Source organism: Lissotriton vulgaris, chromosome 6 (genome assembly GCF_964263255.1).
Source record: "Lissotriton vulgaris chromosome 6, aLisVul1.2, whole genome shotgun sequence".
Classification (NCBI taxonomy): domain Eukaryota; kingdom Metazoa; phylum Chordata; class Amphibia; order Caudata; family Salamandridae; genus Lissotriton; species Lissotriton vulgaris.
The window spans coordinates 891,938,070-891,954,073 of record NC_141694.1 but is presented as its reverse complement, the minus strand read 5'-3'; the positions used below and the strand labels follow the sequence as shown (position 1 = coordinate 891,954,073).

Genomic DNA, 16,004 nt, shown 5'->3' with positions numbered 1-16,004 from the left:
TTCAATTAGAGACTAATCAGGGGGGCTTAGCCCTACCAAACATCTGCACATACTACGAGGCTGCGTTATTAGATCTCACGGCATGCTTGGTGGAACCGAAGGATCCGATGGACATATATTTTTTTAAGAAGATGATTGCTGAGTCCGGTACACAAATCCCCGCATTTTTTAAAACATCTAAATTACCGAAAAATCACGCTATAAGACAGTGCGTGACTATTCTAATCGACTTCAATTGTTGTTTAAACAAGCAAATGTTTCCATATTTGCCTTTCTGAAACTGGATGAATGTAGGGGGTTTGGCCTGCATATTCATTCAAGTCATGTTAAGATATGGAAAGATATTGGCCTTGAGTATTTGGGCCAGTTTCTCAATGGAAATAAAATGATTCCCTGGGAAGGAGTAATAGGCAGGGTAGGGAGCCAAATGAAGCCAGGGTTTTTAGAATATACACAGATTACAAATGTTATTAAAATATATATATATTCCCGGTAAGCGGGGCTCCAACTCCCCTAGCTAATCCGCTATTCAAAGCAAATTTGAAGGGAGTGGGAAATTGGTATTGCTTACTTACGAAGCACAAGGCACTTCCCTTGGTTGATGAAGCTTTGGGAAAAATAACCCAGGAGACGAATTGTGTTTTTTCTCATCAGGAATGGCAGGCAATAGTCCAATTAGGCAGCAAGGCCCTAAGAGCGGCTAATTTTAAAAGGATGGCCTTCCGGTCGTGATGGCTGGCTTATTATACTCCGAAAAAGCTTAATAAATGTCATCCGGAAGTAGATAATAAATGCTTTCGATGCCTCTCCCAAGGTGAAGGAGATTGGCTTCATTTATTATTATTTTATTATTATTTAGAAGTTTTCTATAGCGCTAACAAGACCCGAAGGTATCAGAGCGCTTCACAGTAGAGGGCATGAAAAAGAGAACAACATGAGACAAACCCAATAAAAGCAATCGGCGAGAGAGAATTTGGAAAGAAGAAAAGTTCGGACAGCAGGGCTTCTTGGTGCTGGATTCAACATTACCGCATGGATTCTGAGACGTTTGCAGCTCCAAGTTATCCACAACCAAGGGAGCGGATAAGGCACAAGGATTTAAGTTGGCTCTTGAATTCTGCATAGGACGGTAGAGTTCTGATGTGCGGGGGGATGGCGTTCCATATTTTGGGGGCATTTCCTGAGAAAGAGCAGTCCGTAGTTCTCTTCCTTCTGGTTTTTGGTAGGATGAGCAGCAGGGAGTTAGAGCTTCTCAAATTTGTGGCTTGGCCTGCTTTTTTGAGCTTGTTAGCCAGGTATTCCGGTTTGCCGGTGTGGAGGGCCTTGTGGGTTAGGCAGGCCGTTCTGAAGGTACTTCGCATTTCCGCAGGGAGCCATTCGAGTTCTTTGAGTGCCGGGGAGATGTGGTCGTATTTTTTGCAGCCTGTGATCATTCTTGCTGCCGCGTGAAGTGTTGTTTTTAGTGGTGCCAGGTGCGATTTGGGGATGCCTGTTAGGATTGAGTTCCCATAGTCCAGTCTTGATAGAACTAGAGATTGCGTGGCTAGTTTGAGGTCCTTGTTGGGAATGTAAGGTTTAATTTTGTTCAAAAGTCTGAGGTTGAAGAATGCGCTTTTCGCCGAGTTCTTAATGTGGTTTGTCAGGGTTAGTTTGGGGTCTAGGGTGAAGCCCAGGGATTTAACGGAGTCGGCTAGCGTGAGGTTACCTTTGAGAGCATCGATCGACTTTAGCCACTCGGTGATTTGAGGGTTATCTTCTTTGTTTGAGATGAGGAGTGTTTCTTTCTTATCAGGGTTGAGTTTCAGGTGATTCTTTGTCAGCCAGTCTTGAACTTCATTTAGGACATCGTTGAGTCTGTGGATGTCTTTGAGAGAGGAGGTTTCCAGGTAAATCTGCGTGTCATCCGCGTAGAGGTGGAAGTGGATGTTGGCGTTCCTGAGTAACTTGGCGAGTGGTTCCATGTAGATGTTAAAGAGCTGGGGGGAGAGCACTGATCCTTGAGGGACACCCTTGTTGACTTGCTGGGTATCGGAGGTGAAGTTCTTGATTTTTATTAGTTGCGAACGGTTATGTAAAAAGGAGGAAAACCACTTGAGAACTACCTCGCCAAGGCCGGCTCTTTCTTGAAGAGTCATGATGAGGAGCTTGTGGTCCACCGTGTCGAACGCTGCTGAGAGATCAAGGAGTATGAGGAGGCAGCACTTGTCAGCGTCACGAGATCCATGGATGTCGTCTATGATGTTCAGCATCGCGGTTTCAGTGCTGCGGCCTTGTCTGAAGCCAGATTGGAGGGGGTCCAGGAGATTGATGTTGTCCAGATGTTGCGTCAGTTGCAGGAGTACACAGCGTTCAAGTGTTTGAGAGTAAAGGGAGGTTGGATATCGGCCTGAAATTGTTCAAGTCAGTTGAGTCGAGACCGGGTTTTTTCAGAAGAGGAGTGACTTGTCCCATTTTTAGACAATCGGGGACCACACCGCTTTGTAAGGAGCTGTTTATGATTCTTCCCCAGATGGGCGCTAAGGTAAGCTTCATTTTTTTTTATTAAAGATGGGGGAATGGGGTCTGAAATGTGTGCTGAAGGTTTGGAGGTCGAAATCATGCCCGAAGCTTGAGACCTTTTTGGGAAAAGATTTTTTTAGCAATGAGCCAGTCAGTCAGTCAAAAAAAAGATCCCAGAGACAGAAGTGGCTCTCTTTGGAATCTCAAAAGCTAGGTCAGGACTGTCCAGAACTGAAGAGATGTATATATCAATTTGCTCTACAGTAGCAGGCTCTTTAATTCTCCAAAATTGGAGGTCGGAGGAGGTTCCATCTTATCTTAAATGGATAAATAAAATGGCAAGAATAAGGAGATTCATGGAAGCATATGCTAAACGGGTTGGGGCAACAAAAAGGTTTGCAGTGGTTTGGAAGTTTTTTGACAACTTGGCTGTATTTCAAGATCTCTAGCACTTAAGCACATTTGTACTTTAGAAAATTAAGCACTTCAAGGCACTGCACTTTCAACCCCAAGTAAAGGTTTTATACTGTAGCAATAATGCCAAGATCTGTCAAATGGAAAAAGGTTCAGATGAACTAACTGATTTAATTGTATTCTTGTTGATTATCCGGTACTAGTCACTTTAGGTACTTTTAGATATAAGGGGGTAATTAATTGCTGTCTTGATGTATATGAACTTGGGGTGTTCAGGACTCTTTGCTTTTTTTCTTTTAAAGATGTGTAGATCCTGGTCTGATGGGTTCCAGCTTTTAACTGTACATATGATATAGGTGTGATGTATATATGATATATGTGCGTTATATGAGGAAATATGAGTATTATTCCTCCCTGATGACTAATGTTAAGCTATTTTTTGGTTCTCTGCTCTGCTCAACAAAAAATGTATTAAAAAAACAAAAGAAAAAAGGAATCCACAGTCTCAGGGAACGCGCTGTGGCTTTATGGTCCTTAAAATGCTCCAGGAAACAATCAGCTTTTTCACCAAGTAGGCGAAAGCCAATACAGAGCATATTGATAGGAGAGAGGATTGCACATCTCCAGAAAATCCTGTGGAACACATCCATGCATGGTGGTGGAGCACAATGCTTATGCCAACTACCCTCCCCAGGCAGTCAAGAGTATCTAAGCCTGCGACATGTCCATCATTAATTATCAATCCAGAGAGGGCCTAAGGTCTTTTAGGACCACCAGCAAGATACTACTGACCATGTCCTAGAGGGCATATGTGAGCATACCAAAAGTCTGCATTGACCAATCTCAACGCCAAGCTCGCCAAAGAGAACATTAGTTTTAAAACTGCTTTGGGGAGGAGCCTAGAGGGCGACCAAGATGGCTGCGTAGGAGTTCGGCTCCGCCGACCACCCTTCACAGCCGTACCATCCTGTGTTTAATCCTGCGCCTGAGCCCCACTCAAAGACCCGGGAGACGAAGCGACACCTACCGCTGTTCTTCTGGGCCGTCAACGCTGCCCGGCGGCAGAGATACGCCGTCCGACGGTATGCGGCCTTCTCGTCGGCTGGAACCGGGGACTTGCCTAAAAGCAGGGGCCGCCGCCGAATCAATAAACATCGGGGGCTGTGGACCCGGAGTCACCGGTCCGGCCCAGTGGTTGGCCCAACGCTCCCGCATTTCTAAGCAGCCCCCGCAATGATTGGTGGAGCAGGGGGGCGAACTCGGAGGGGCCCGGGCGTTGGATGTTTCGCCTGCCCGGCCCCATGCATTGAGGAATGGTGCCGCCCGGTGTGGATCCGAGGTGCCGTGATACACCGGGGAGACGAGAAAAGTACTGAGCAGCCTGAGGCCCTAGCGAACAGCGAATAGGCAGGGCTGGTCCTAGTGAGACTAATCTGCCCGCCCTGCACTGCCATCTACTAGGGGAGCCAGATCTGGGTACAAGTGGTGCAGGAGGGGATACCCATTGTCTGCGCTGCATGAGGGAAGGCGCCGGTGGAACATCGACTAGGCGCACATTGCCCTGCTGTGGTGCGCTTCGCAGGCAGTCAAGGAGATACACTGGAGAACACATCTGTGTGGAGCCGCAAGGCAGGTGAAGCTTTCTGATAGACGCTTTCATCCTCCATACCGATTCTGGGGCCTGGGGGGTTTGTTCAGTGGTTTTGGAGGCGGCGGACCCTTGCCACAGTGTAGACTGGCATCATTTGGGACGACTGTATCCTACGGCTGGGAGTAGGATTCACGCCGCCTGCCTGGCGGGCAGTGCCGCGGACACAAGCGATTGGAGGTCTGCTCCCTGGGTACGTGAGCAATTGGTGGCTGTGGAGACCGTCACCTCGTTGAATGCCCGGGTGACCGGGTCTGGGCTAGCGGAGGCTCCGGGAGTGCGAGACTGAGGCGACCCTGGCCCTACGTGTGATCCCCTGTTTAGTATCCGGCATTGACACGATGGCGACTAAGACGGACACTGATAGATCCCAGCCCAGGACCTCCAAGGAAACCAGAAATATCCAAACTAATAAATTGGATAGATATACTATGCGCAAAGGGTCTTCAGTGGAATCGAAGAAGACTCAGTCGGGGGTGGAAGATGTAACGCTCACTCCCGCCGAACCAACATTGACGGACCTCATGGCAGCCATAAACGAGGTTCAGGCGTCCCTGGGCCAAAAGATGGAGGCCCTAGATAACAAACTCGACACAGTCACGATTGTGGTGGGGCTGACACAGGCGGATCTCACGTAGGCGAGTGAGAAAGTGAAAACGCTAGAAATCAAGACGGCCAGCCTGATCTATGATATGTCATTGCTGCAACAAGAGGTGAGGGGCCTTAAGGCCTCAAGAGTCCTTACGGATTGCAAACTGGATGACTATGAGGGTAGGGCCAGCGTAATAACATTCGCATTCTTGGGGTGCCAGAGAATTCAGAGGGCCAAACACCGGATCTGTTTGTCTAAGACATTATCCTCAACCACCTCAAGCCTAAAGGACTAAGTAACTTTTTCACGATTGAGCGTGCACACAGTGAGCCGGAGGGAAGGCCCAGGGCCCCCCTTCGCCCTATGATTGCGAGGGTCCTGAATTTCCGTGACAGGGATGCGATCCTACAGGCAGCACATGCGGGGACCCACCTGAGGCACGAAAATGCAACCCTCTCCTTCTTTCCGGACTTCACTCAAATGGTACAGAAACAGCGGCAGAGCTTTTTGTTGGTGAAAAAGAAATTAAGAGACAAGGGACTAAAATACGCCATGATGTTTCCGGCCCGCCTCCGGGTGGAACTTAACGGGAAGGTCTGGTTTTTTTTATAACCCTGAGGTGGCGTCGGAATGGTTGGAGGGTGTGCACTTGAATGAGGCGGAGAGTCGAGATCGAGAAGAAGCGGATGAACAATAGGACCACGTATAATGGATGCCGCAGGACTTAAGTTGTGGTATGGTATGACCGGGGGTGGGGTGGGTCTACAGCGGTACTCCTGCTTTGACTTGGTGGATCAGAAATTATTGTGGACCGGCCCGGATTGAAGAAGTGAGTGGTGGGGCATGGGGAGGGGGGGGGATTGGTGAGGGGATAGGCACCCAGCCCGAATCCTGACGACGTCCCAGAGGTGGCTACCCAACTTCTTAGGAAACAACAGGGCTTATGGATGGGTGGAGATTGAGGAACCCAAGCGAGGTACATTACACACACACGCGTCTGCTGCACATCATGCCCTATCCAGAATAGATTATGTGCTAATACCGGCGGCTCAGGCGACAATGGTCCGAGAAGTGAGGCATTTGGGCAGGGGTGTCTCTGATCACTCTCCAATCTGGCTCAGTGTGGAGGTTGGGCAAAGAGATGCGGGCAGAATAGCCCACGTAAATGCGTGGCATCTAATAGACCCCTACACCAAGAAGGAGATTGTACAGAGCACAGAAAGGTACTTTCATTAAAATGTGGGAACGGTTGATTCTGCACAGTCTCTGTGGGAGGAATACAAGACTGTTATTCGTGGGGAGGTCTTATCTTTGGTCTCAGGGAAAAGGAGGAAATGCCGGGCCGAAGTGGACAGGGTGGAGGCGGAGTTGACCAAGATGGAGATATCCCAGGATGTGACCCTTGAGGGGACACACAGATTGAAACTCCTCCAGGACGAATATAAGAGTCTGACTAGAGACAGAGCCAAAGCACAACATGCGGATACCCAGAGCAGGATATATGAACACGGCGACAAAGCTGGGAAATTGATAGTATGGCTGGAAAAGGGGGAATGGGCGTCGAGGTTAGTAATAGAGTGGCAGAAGGGTGAATCGGGTAGGATGATGGACCCGCTAATGATAGCAGATGAGTTTTCGGATTATTATAGATCAGTGTATACGTCTGCAGGAGTTTATACAGAGGCAGACGGTGCGGCTATGATACACGACATTCGTATGCCGTCCCTATCGGATGACGACAGGAAATACCTAGACTCCCCTCTCGCAAATGATGAAATAGAACAGGCCATTAGGGGAGTCCACTCCGGAAAGGCCTCAGGCCCGAACAGAATCCCTATAGAGTTATAAATATTTAATGCAAATAGACTAGCTCAGTTTCTGCGCGCCATGTTTGTTGAGAGTAAGGAGAGGGGTCAGCTTCCATATGATCAGCGAGTAGCGAATATTGTCGTCATTCATAAAGAGGGAAAGCCCAAGACACTGTGCTCCTCGCACCGGCCTATTTCGCTGCTTAATGCTGAGCCTAAGGTGCTAGCGAAGCTGCTGGCGACTAGACTAGCCAAGGTCATCACCACCCTGGTCCACCCAGATCAGTCTGGCTTTATGCCACGCCGGAATACGGCCCTTAATTTACGAAGGCTACACAGGTTACTTGGTGGTGCCTCGAAGATACATGAGCCGGCGGTGCTGGTGTCACTGGATGCAACTATGATCTTTGATAGGGTAGAGTGGCCCTATTTATTTGCAGTCCTGGGGAAGATGGGTATTGGCCCTGAGTTTATAAACTGGGTCAGTCTTTTATATGCGGGTCCCCTTGCCAGAGTAGTGGTAAATAACCGCAGGTCCGCCGACTTTTCGCTTGGCAGGGGCAAGCGCCAGGGGTGTCCCCTGTCCCCACTGCTTTTTGCCCTGTCACTTGAACCGCTGGCGGCTTGGGTCCGTTGGGACCATTCGATTAGGGGGCTGCGTTGGACGTTGGGACTGGGAGGATAAGATTTCGCTTTACACGGATGATATTTTGCTCTACCTCGCCACTCCCAGGGACTCTCTGATTTGTTTTCTTGATGTCTTGGCTATATTTGGGAGGTACTCTGGCTTTGCCATTAATTGGTCGAAGTCGGTGCTTTTTGTCCTCAGCGGAGATCCCCTGATTATTCCGAGTTCCTGCCCACTACAAATTGAGCCAGTGGGATTTCGATACCTCGGCATCTATGTGACTTTAGACCCGAAGCTGAGATACACTAACAACATGGGCCCCCGCTGGCTAGACTTAGGAAAGACGTAGCGAGGTGGAAGGCGTTGCCACTCTCCCTTTTGGGTCTGGCAGTGCTATTTAAGATGATGGCCCTTCTTCAGATATTTATACGCACTTCAAAACACAATGCACCCGGTGCCGACATCTTATTTTAAAGAAATTGAGTCCCTCCAACGGCAGCTTCTTTGGGAGGGCAAACCTCGTATTGCCTTCTCTAAACTTACTCTCCCCTGGTACGACAGAGGGATCGGCTTGCCGGACCTGCGGAAGTACTACTGGTCCTCCCAGCTAGCAGCGGTGAACCACGCTGTTTACAGGTCCCCCACAAACCCCAGATATGCAAAGGACCGCGGGCAGGTGCCAGGGGGGATTTCACAAGGGCTCTATATGCCAGGGCTGGCCGATTTCCCCTTGCCGGATCATCGGCACATTCAGTACAGGTGTGGCATGCGGCTATTCGACATCTCAAGTGGGATGGAAAGCGTACCCTCGTGACCCCGCTATGGAACTCGGAGAGGCTGGGCAGCCTGTGGAAAACTAAAGGCTTTGGCAAATGGTATCTCATTGGGATCTCGCAGATTACGGATGTGTGGGGAAAAGACGCAGTTATTACGTTCAGTGCTCTCCAGGAAAAGTATCATCTACAGGAGAATGAGCGTTATAGATACCTCCAGGTTAGACATGCCCTACTCGCGCATATCCCTAGGGGCACCACGCCCCCGGATGCCTCCCCACTGGAGGACCGAGTGTTGGACGGTCATCTTCCTGAAAAGACTATTTCGCTAGTATATAAAAAACTTAACAATATGGGGGATCAGCTGGCGACCATTAGGGAGCGATGGGGCGCTGATGGTTTGGAATTCGATGATGAGGACTGGAGGGAGGCAGTCTCCTCCCTGAAAGTAGTGGCCATCCAAATGAGACTCAGGCTCGTGCAATTGAAGATTCTCCACCGGGCATACGTCACGGGGCCCCGGCTGGTGCATATGGGTTTGGCGGAGAGTGGGGAGTGCTGGAGGGGGTGTGGAGAGACTGAAACTCTTATGCATATTTTGTGGCATTGTGTAGAAACAGGACTTTTGGGTTAAAATTCACTGCAGGATGCGAGAGGTGTTGGGGGTGGGGATAGCGCTGGAGGGCCGACGATGTATCCTAAATGTTTGGGAGCCTACGGACTTGAGTGTATATGGGAAGCAGTGGGTGACCCTAGCATGTATGATTGCTAAGCGTAACATCGCTCAGTTGTGGGGCGCCAGCCAAACGCCCCAGATCGAGAGGTGGATGGAGGACCTGGATTGGTGCATGTACAGAGAGAGTTCGATCTACGTGGCCAGGGGCTTCCCCGTGAAGTGGGGGAAGGTTTGGGGAGCCTGGAATGGGTACCGGGGGTATATTTGTGCCCCCCCCAGTTGCTCGAGATGTAGCAGTAGCGTTGGAGTCCCTGTGATCCCTAAATACTATTCTGTATGTATTATGTTGTGGTATGGAAATGTATATATGGCAAACGTGGAAGCATCATATGTCACCTGGCGCTTTTTCTTTTGGTTTTGTGAAATAAAAAGAGATTTTTTTTTGAACTGCTTCAATCCTCTTGGGCTCCCTATTTGGAGGAATCATGGGGAAAGGATTGGTGTTCACCTTACTGGTTCAAGTCGGACTTCATCTGGCTCTGTGGAGTGAGATGTCAAGTAAGATATTCAAGGTTGCCAGAAGCTGGTCTGTAAAACCTAGTCGTCTGCCTATTTACTGGAACAGGACTTTGTCAAAATGCCCACCAGCGTTCCAGTGAGGGCCTTGTTGCAGGGGAGCAAGGGCTTAGTCGTGGAAGGCCTTGGCTGTAGAATTTTCATAAGGATATTTATCTTGGTATCAAAAGAGTGCAACTGTAAATAAGGACCTTAGCTGCCCATCAAACCAATGCTACAAATGACATCCACTCTAGTTGGTGGGCCAAATGGATCACTCAAGCCCATATCAGAGGATGTTATCAAGCCCACTGGTTTAAATCCTAAACTTTGATCATCAGAATTAGGGGGAAGATCACCATTCCCAACCTTCCAATCTTCATAATCATCTATGGATGATGGAGTACAGTGTTCAGAGTCAGAGCCAAAAAAGAATATTGGTGGGAGCCACCCTAATGGAGGCATCAGAGCAGAATCAGACTGTTTGATGGTGATCAGCACTTTAGTAATTTTGTAGTTTGAAATTAGTCAAGATTGGGTTGCAGTCGGTCCAGGGTCAAACATCGGGATCAAGATCGGATCCTCTCCTGGTGCTTTCAATGAGTGGCGGCCTGCTGCAGGTCCAAGTGCTGGAGTAGCTATCGTGCCAGAGGCAGTACTGGACCTGGAACAGGTTCCAAGGGGTCAGTCGGCACCGGGGAATGACCTTTTGGTGGTAATCCAACTAGGGGACCCTGCAGACCCTTGGTGCCCAAACGCGAGCCAGTGGGAGCCGTGAAAGCACACACCATCTGCAGCATAGACTCTTTAAAGGCCTCGAAATACTGTTGCGAAACTCGTTGGGCACTAGGATAACGTAACAAATCGGTCCTTGCTCTGGGACTCGAGAGGAGAAAGTCTAAGCTCCTGTTGCCCTTGTTCCTTCCCCTTGGACACAGATTGGCGGGCTGAGGTAAAAACCAACTTCGTTTTTTTGTTTGCAGTCAGACTTCAGTTTGGGCTTTTAGAAGGACTTCAACAGAAAAGTAGAACTCTTGCAAGAACAGCCCTAGGAAGGAGACAGAGCCATACATGTGGGAGTTACACAATCAAGACTTCTATTGTTCCGAGATGTAGAGCTTCCCCTGTAAGTACGGGATCACCTGTAGGTGATTCAGGGCGCTCTTTTTGCACAAATTTAAGTTGTGCACTGAACCCAAACCCCAAAGAGACACTACATCTCGGTCTGCAACCGGTATCTGTTTTATATAATCACGACATGGCTTGAAGCCTGTCTTTTTAGTAGGGGACATAAATCCCTAGCACACTAGCTTTCAAGTTTTGTACAAGTCATCATAAGGCCAACGAGGGAGCAGAGCTCCAGATCCGTATCGAAAGATGAGGAAAGAAAGGAACTGACGTCAGTGCGCTGGGGTGGTGCTTACGAATCTCCACACTATTACATCTGAGAAGCTAAGGAGATTGCTGGGAGCTGTTAAGAGCCACCTAGTGAGGGAGCATTGCCAGAAAAAGCTTCCAGATCCAGGTGGGACCTACAGAGTATTATAAGGTGAGGAATCTGCAGTTAGAAGTATCCATCAGGAACCGTATGTAGAGATTTCTGAAAGTGTTTGCAAAAAAAATAAGCTAGCTAAAAGAAAGTGGAGTCAGTGAAGGATTCTACCATGTAGGTTATGCTATGGACAAATGATTCAAGAGATACTTGTGAGTAAATGTAAGCTACCTTTCAATTTGCCTTGGAAAGCACCAATACTAAAATGCATAATTTAACCAGAAATCTTACAACACTGATTAAAGAGGTTCAAATAGAAGTTGATTGCTCAAGATTTGCCAGATGCAGTTTGACGATCAGGGAATATTCTAAGGTGAGAAATATGCATCTAGACGTCTCTATCAGATACATGCTACAATTGAGGGTGGAACGCTATGGCTAACACTTTACAAAATTTCAATAGTACCCTCTTAGCTGTGATTTGCTTAAGAGGTGACACTTTAGTTCAGATGGTGTGAACATATCCAATTGACTTCGGTGGGGAGGGTACGATGTAAAGAATGTGTCCTTCTTAGTCACAAATCGAAACAAAAGGCAATATCCATCAGCTTAGATGCATATGCTTCCATGCACATTATGCTCCACACACATCCATAACATTATCTATTTAGTAACTGCTAATATTATAAAGCACTAAACAATGCATCATGTTATTCTAACCTCAGCAGTCACTATCTAATAAAACTCAAATATAAACCAGAAGAAACACAACCAAATACATGGTCAACAGATCACTTTCTTTGACTCCAATCAACATTGATCCTAGAAGTGCCCAGATTCCAAAGGCACTCTGGTACTACACAAATGACTGGAATGCACTATAAAAAATGTTTGTAATTGAAATGCACAGAACAAAAGAGGCATGTATTTTATTTAAAAAAAGAGCACAGTTATATGTGTATTTTGTAATGGAATTAGAAATGTGTATGAATTACACAAACATTTACTTTGTAACATAGACAGGACACAGCTGAAAAAGAAGTTCCAATTCTTCTATACAACACAAAAGCATACCTAATAGGATCTGCAAAACATGCATTAATTTTCCTTCTTAAGAAGCCTTTGAATGTTGTTAGTACTAGGCTCTTCTTTGTATCTATGTGTGTTAAAATGTCAAAGCAGCTATGTAACACCACTGAATGTGCTGCACAATAAGTGTTTCATTATATTGTGTGCTGAATAATTTGTACTTTCTTGCAGCAGAATTCATTCCACCTTGCAGCACAATCCGGTCTTCCATACCCACATAATTACAATTACCCAGGTTAACCTGCATCCAAAAGACTAAGAAAACTGAAAATCTTAATGAAAATTGATTACATGTCTGGAAATTACATCCGTTACAGATTGTAGGTTTGTTTTGTAGGAAGTTTCTACATCTGTATTATAATCAACTATCCGAAGAAATAAGAGTTGGGTACTAAATGCATAAACAGCAAATATTACCTTAAACCACAAATGTATCAGTTAATAGAGAAAATCTGTTTTGTTGTTCATTAAATGAGAAGTAATACTTATCTGAACTTACACGGGGAACATTACTATTCACCCACTGGGTGTTTGGCAAAATATCATCCCACAAAATGAGGCATCTGGCAAGTGTCTGTAAGAGTTGTTCAAAGGGAAGAACATTAGAAATGATAATCAGCAAAAACGACAAGGTTATAAAAAAATGACCAGTAAGCATCTGACAGACCTGTTCTTTTAAAGAAAACCACTAAAAGAACCAACAGCTTCTAAGTAATAGAAAGCATCACAGCTAAAATCATTAAGAAACTGTCGAACTGTTCATGGTATGCTGCAGTTCAACTCAACCTTGCGTACCAAAATAAAATGTCTGCTGTCTTTATTTTCTTTCAAGACAACCCTTTGTTATTTACCATTCTTGAACTTTCCGATAGCAAAAAAATGATTTACCCTAAACCGTTCTCTCCTGGCATGAAATCTTTTTAAGATTAACAGAGGATATTCCATTATCATCGATTATGAGATACTTCAGTTAATGAAGTTGTTTCTGCTGTGAAGTAGGTGAACTGCAAGGCGCAGAGGTGATCCAGAGCAGGGCTCAACCTTTGTGTATCTTGCATCTTAGATTATGCAAAAACAAAACCTGCTCTCTAATGAACAGAATACACATGCATTGGTAATGAGTACAACAATAAAAAGTTAACATTGCAAAGTATTGCTTTTTTATCAGTTACAGGTCCCCTGTAAATTCAAATAATGATTGATCCCTAAAGATGTCAAAGTCTCCCTTAAGTCTACGGATGACTAGTAGTTTTAACTTGAAAAAAACAAAAGCACATTAACAATAGCACATTGCATTAAATAGGACTTATTGGCATTATAGAGACCATAGGAACAATGAGAAAGTACTGCAACAGGTAGTTAACGTTTTCTGCTCCTTACTAAGAGCTAAATGTAATATGCAGTGAAACAAAAAAAGAACATTGCAGAATGATATTGCACATGAGGCTGTGTAAGAGGGTGTCATAGCTCTACAGTGAGGCAATCTTCGGAATTCACATCAAAGCAACACATTACATTGGAAATGTGACATTAAGTCCAATTGAAGTCGTTATAAATCTCAGCTAGCATAGTATTGCGCAAGATGGATATATAAACAGGTTTGCATGTATTTTGATCGATTCTGAGGTATAATAATGCCTTTTTGGTAACATTTTATGAGAAAGACGGTGCAGAGGGAAAGTCCATAGGGATGTAACCATTCACCACCCTGCTCTTCCTATTCCCATTCTGAATGGCCTGCTCTTCTTTTCTGTGCACATTTCCTCTGGTAAGATCATGGCCTTTGGCCTACCCACCAATCCTTTGTCTTGAGCTTCTCGAGAAGCAAACATCCAGCAACAGTCCTGGCTTGGGCAGAGAGCTGTCGGCCATGAATCTACAAATTACAGTGGAATGCCACCTATTCCAAAAGGAATCCAGAGAAATGTTGCTCCTTTGATATCGGGTTGCTGAATAAAACACATACAGAAAGATGCATTTTTGGTTTGACAGGTTGCAACCAAAACTTTGGGGACAAATTAGAGCTGTCAGTTGGCCTAGAAAAAAATGCCACTGCTTCTAAACATAAGCTGTTCCTCTATGGCTTATTCACGGCTCACCTTTTTATTTGGAAGAGCATGGGGACAAATGTATAGAGAAACAATGACACGAATATCCACCTTAAACATTCTGGAATCTAAAGTTCAACTGACCTTTTTAGATTAAGGGAAAAGCGTGACAAATTGAAGATTTACGTCTACATTTTCAGTCTGCCAAACCCACCACACCTGCTACTCCTTGTGTCAGGGAAGAAAAATATCTTTCTTCTGAGGATGTGACAAAATTTTATTCTCAGAGATACAGATTACCTCCAATAAGAAGCTCAGGAGCCTCTCTAAACGTCATGCCCACTTTGAGGGCACAGTTAAGTGTAGGGAGTCACTGTCAAATTCATTTTAGGATGGCCGTCATAGCGCAATGCTAAATTATTTTCTCTTGCACTGTAATGCAAATATGTTCTACTGTTTCTATTGCCCTCAGATCCATTGTGGTCATCAAGCTTTGCGGCACGGTACTAGAACTCATTTTCGCAATATCAAACGTGGCTCCTAGCCTTGATCAAACATATAGTGCTCCATGTCTGAGGTACCTGGTTCCTGCGTCTTTGATATGCCACTACCTCCACTTTTCATAGAATTGCAGTACTCTTCCAGGCGACCAGCAATCTTTTCAGTAACAAATTGTTCAAGTTCCATAAGAGGACTTAGGAAGAGTTATCAAAGTTTAACATGCACCGATTACACAATCGTTTCATATCTTGATCATGCAGATATTTAATTAACATTCATGGATTATGAATAGGGTTCTGGAAGAATACCATATGTGACATACAGTGTTAACAATATTAGGAAGCTCCAAGACAAACTGTGGGCCTTTTGAGGTTATTTCCATCCAACAGGAAATCTCATTCCTTTTTGGCTTTGAATATGAATATGATCCTGAATATACTCTCTGAAGACCAGCTCTGCATTTCATGGGAGATCATCTTTAAGTGGCGATCACTTCAGCTTGAATAATTAGTGAGCTGCAGGCTCTCTCAGAAGAGAAGCTATATTGAATTTAATAAAAAAACGTAGTTGTTATCGGAACTGTTTCTTCTCATTTTGAACCAGAATGGATTGCTTGCTTTTTCTGAATCCTTCTGAGGTATGAGGGCCTCTTTAGAAACTTGATCTCCAAAAGGCTCTCTCATCCTCATATTTATTTAGAAAAGTTGAATGGGTGCCGATCTGATTTAGTTTTCCAATGTGTTAGGTGCTAAAGTGGGTCTTGCTCCTGAAGAACAGGCAAAATCTAAGTGCAAGGCAGTCTCCATCTAAGTGGGGTCCACATTTCAACTGGGTCTGAGTGTTATCTACACAAGTAAAGCAGGTAGTGCCAAAGGTTTCACTTACATAGCTTAATGGCCTGAGGTAGATTATAACCAGGATTGGAGCAATCACAGAGTACTGTATCACCCTGCTAATAGTTGGATGGGGTGATGACAAAGTTGCAGTTGCAATGACCTGTGTGATGTTCGAGAAGAAGAGGTCAATTCTGTCTACGGACTTGACCCTAATGCCATACGCATTAACGAGGAGAATGGAGTGATGAGCAATATTACATAGAAGACAGGTCCAGAGGTGTAAGGACGTCATCTCTGTTCTTCTCTACTTGAGATCTGAGATACTCCCATGTTGTTTCTCTACAACAGCATTAGGGAAGACGACGTGCGCATCAGACAGGAGTTACTGCTCTTGTTAAGTTGGGTGAGCACACCTTTCACTAGCTTACCATGGAGAAGGGTCTAT

At 45.6% G+C, this 16,004-nt stretch overlaps 1 protein-coding gene across 1 annotated transcript in view; it reads right to left on the bottom strand.

Moving 5' to 3' along the window:
* The window catches only part of ANAPC1 (anaphase promoting complex subunit 1), a 763,513-nt gene that overhangs the window by 248,282 nt on the left and 499,227 nt on the right, over positions 1-16,004 (bottom strand). Inside the window, exon 33 of the mRNA XM_086926883.1 lies at positions 12,674-12,748. Coding sequence (XP_086783009.1) covers positions 12,674-12,748 — 75 coding nt within the window. The remainder of the gene's footprint in view (positions 1-12,673; positions 12,749-16,004) is intronic.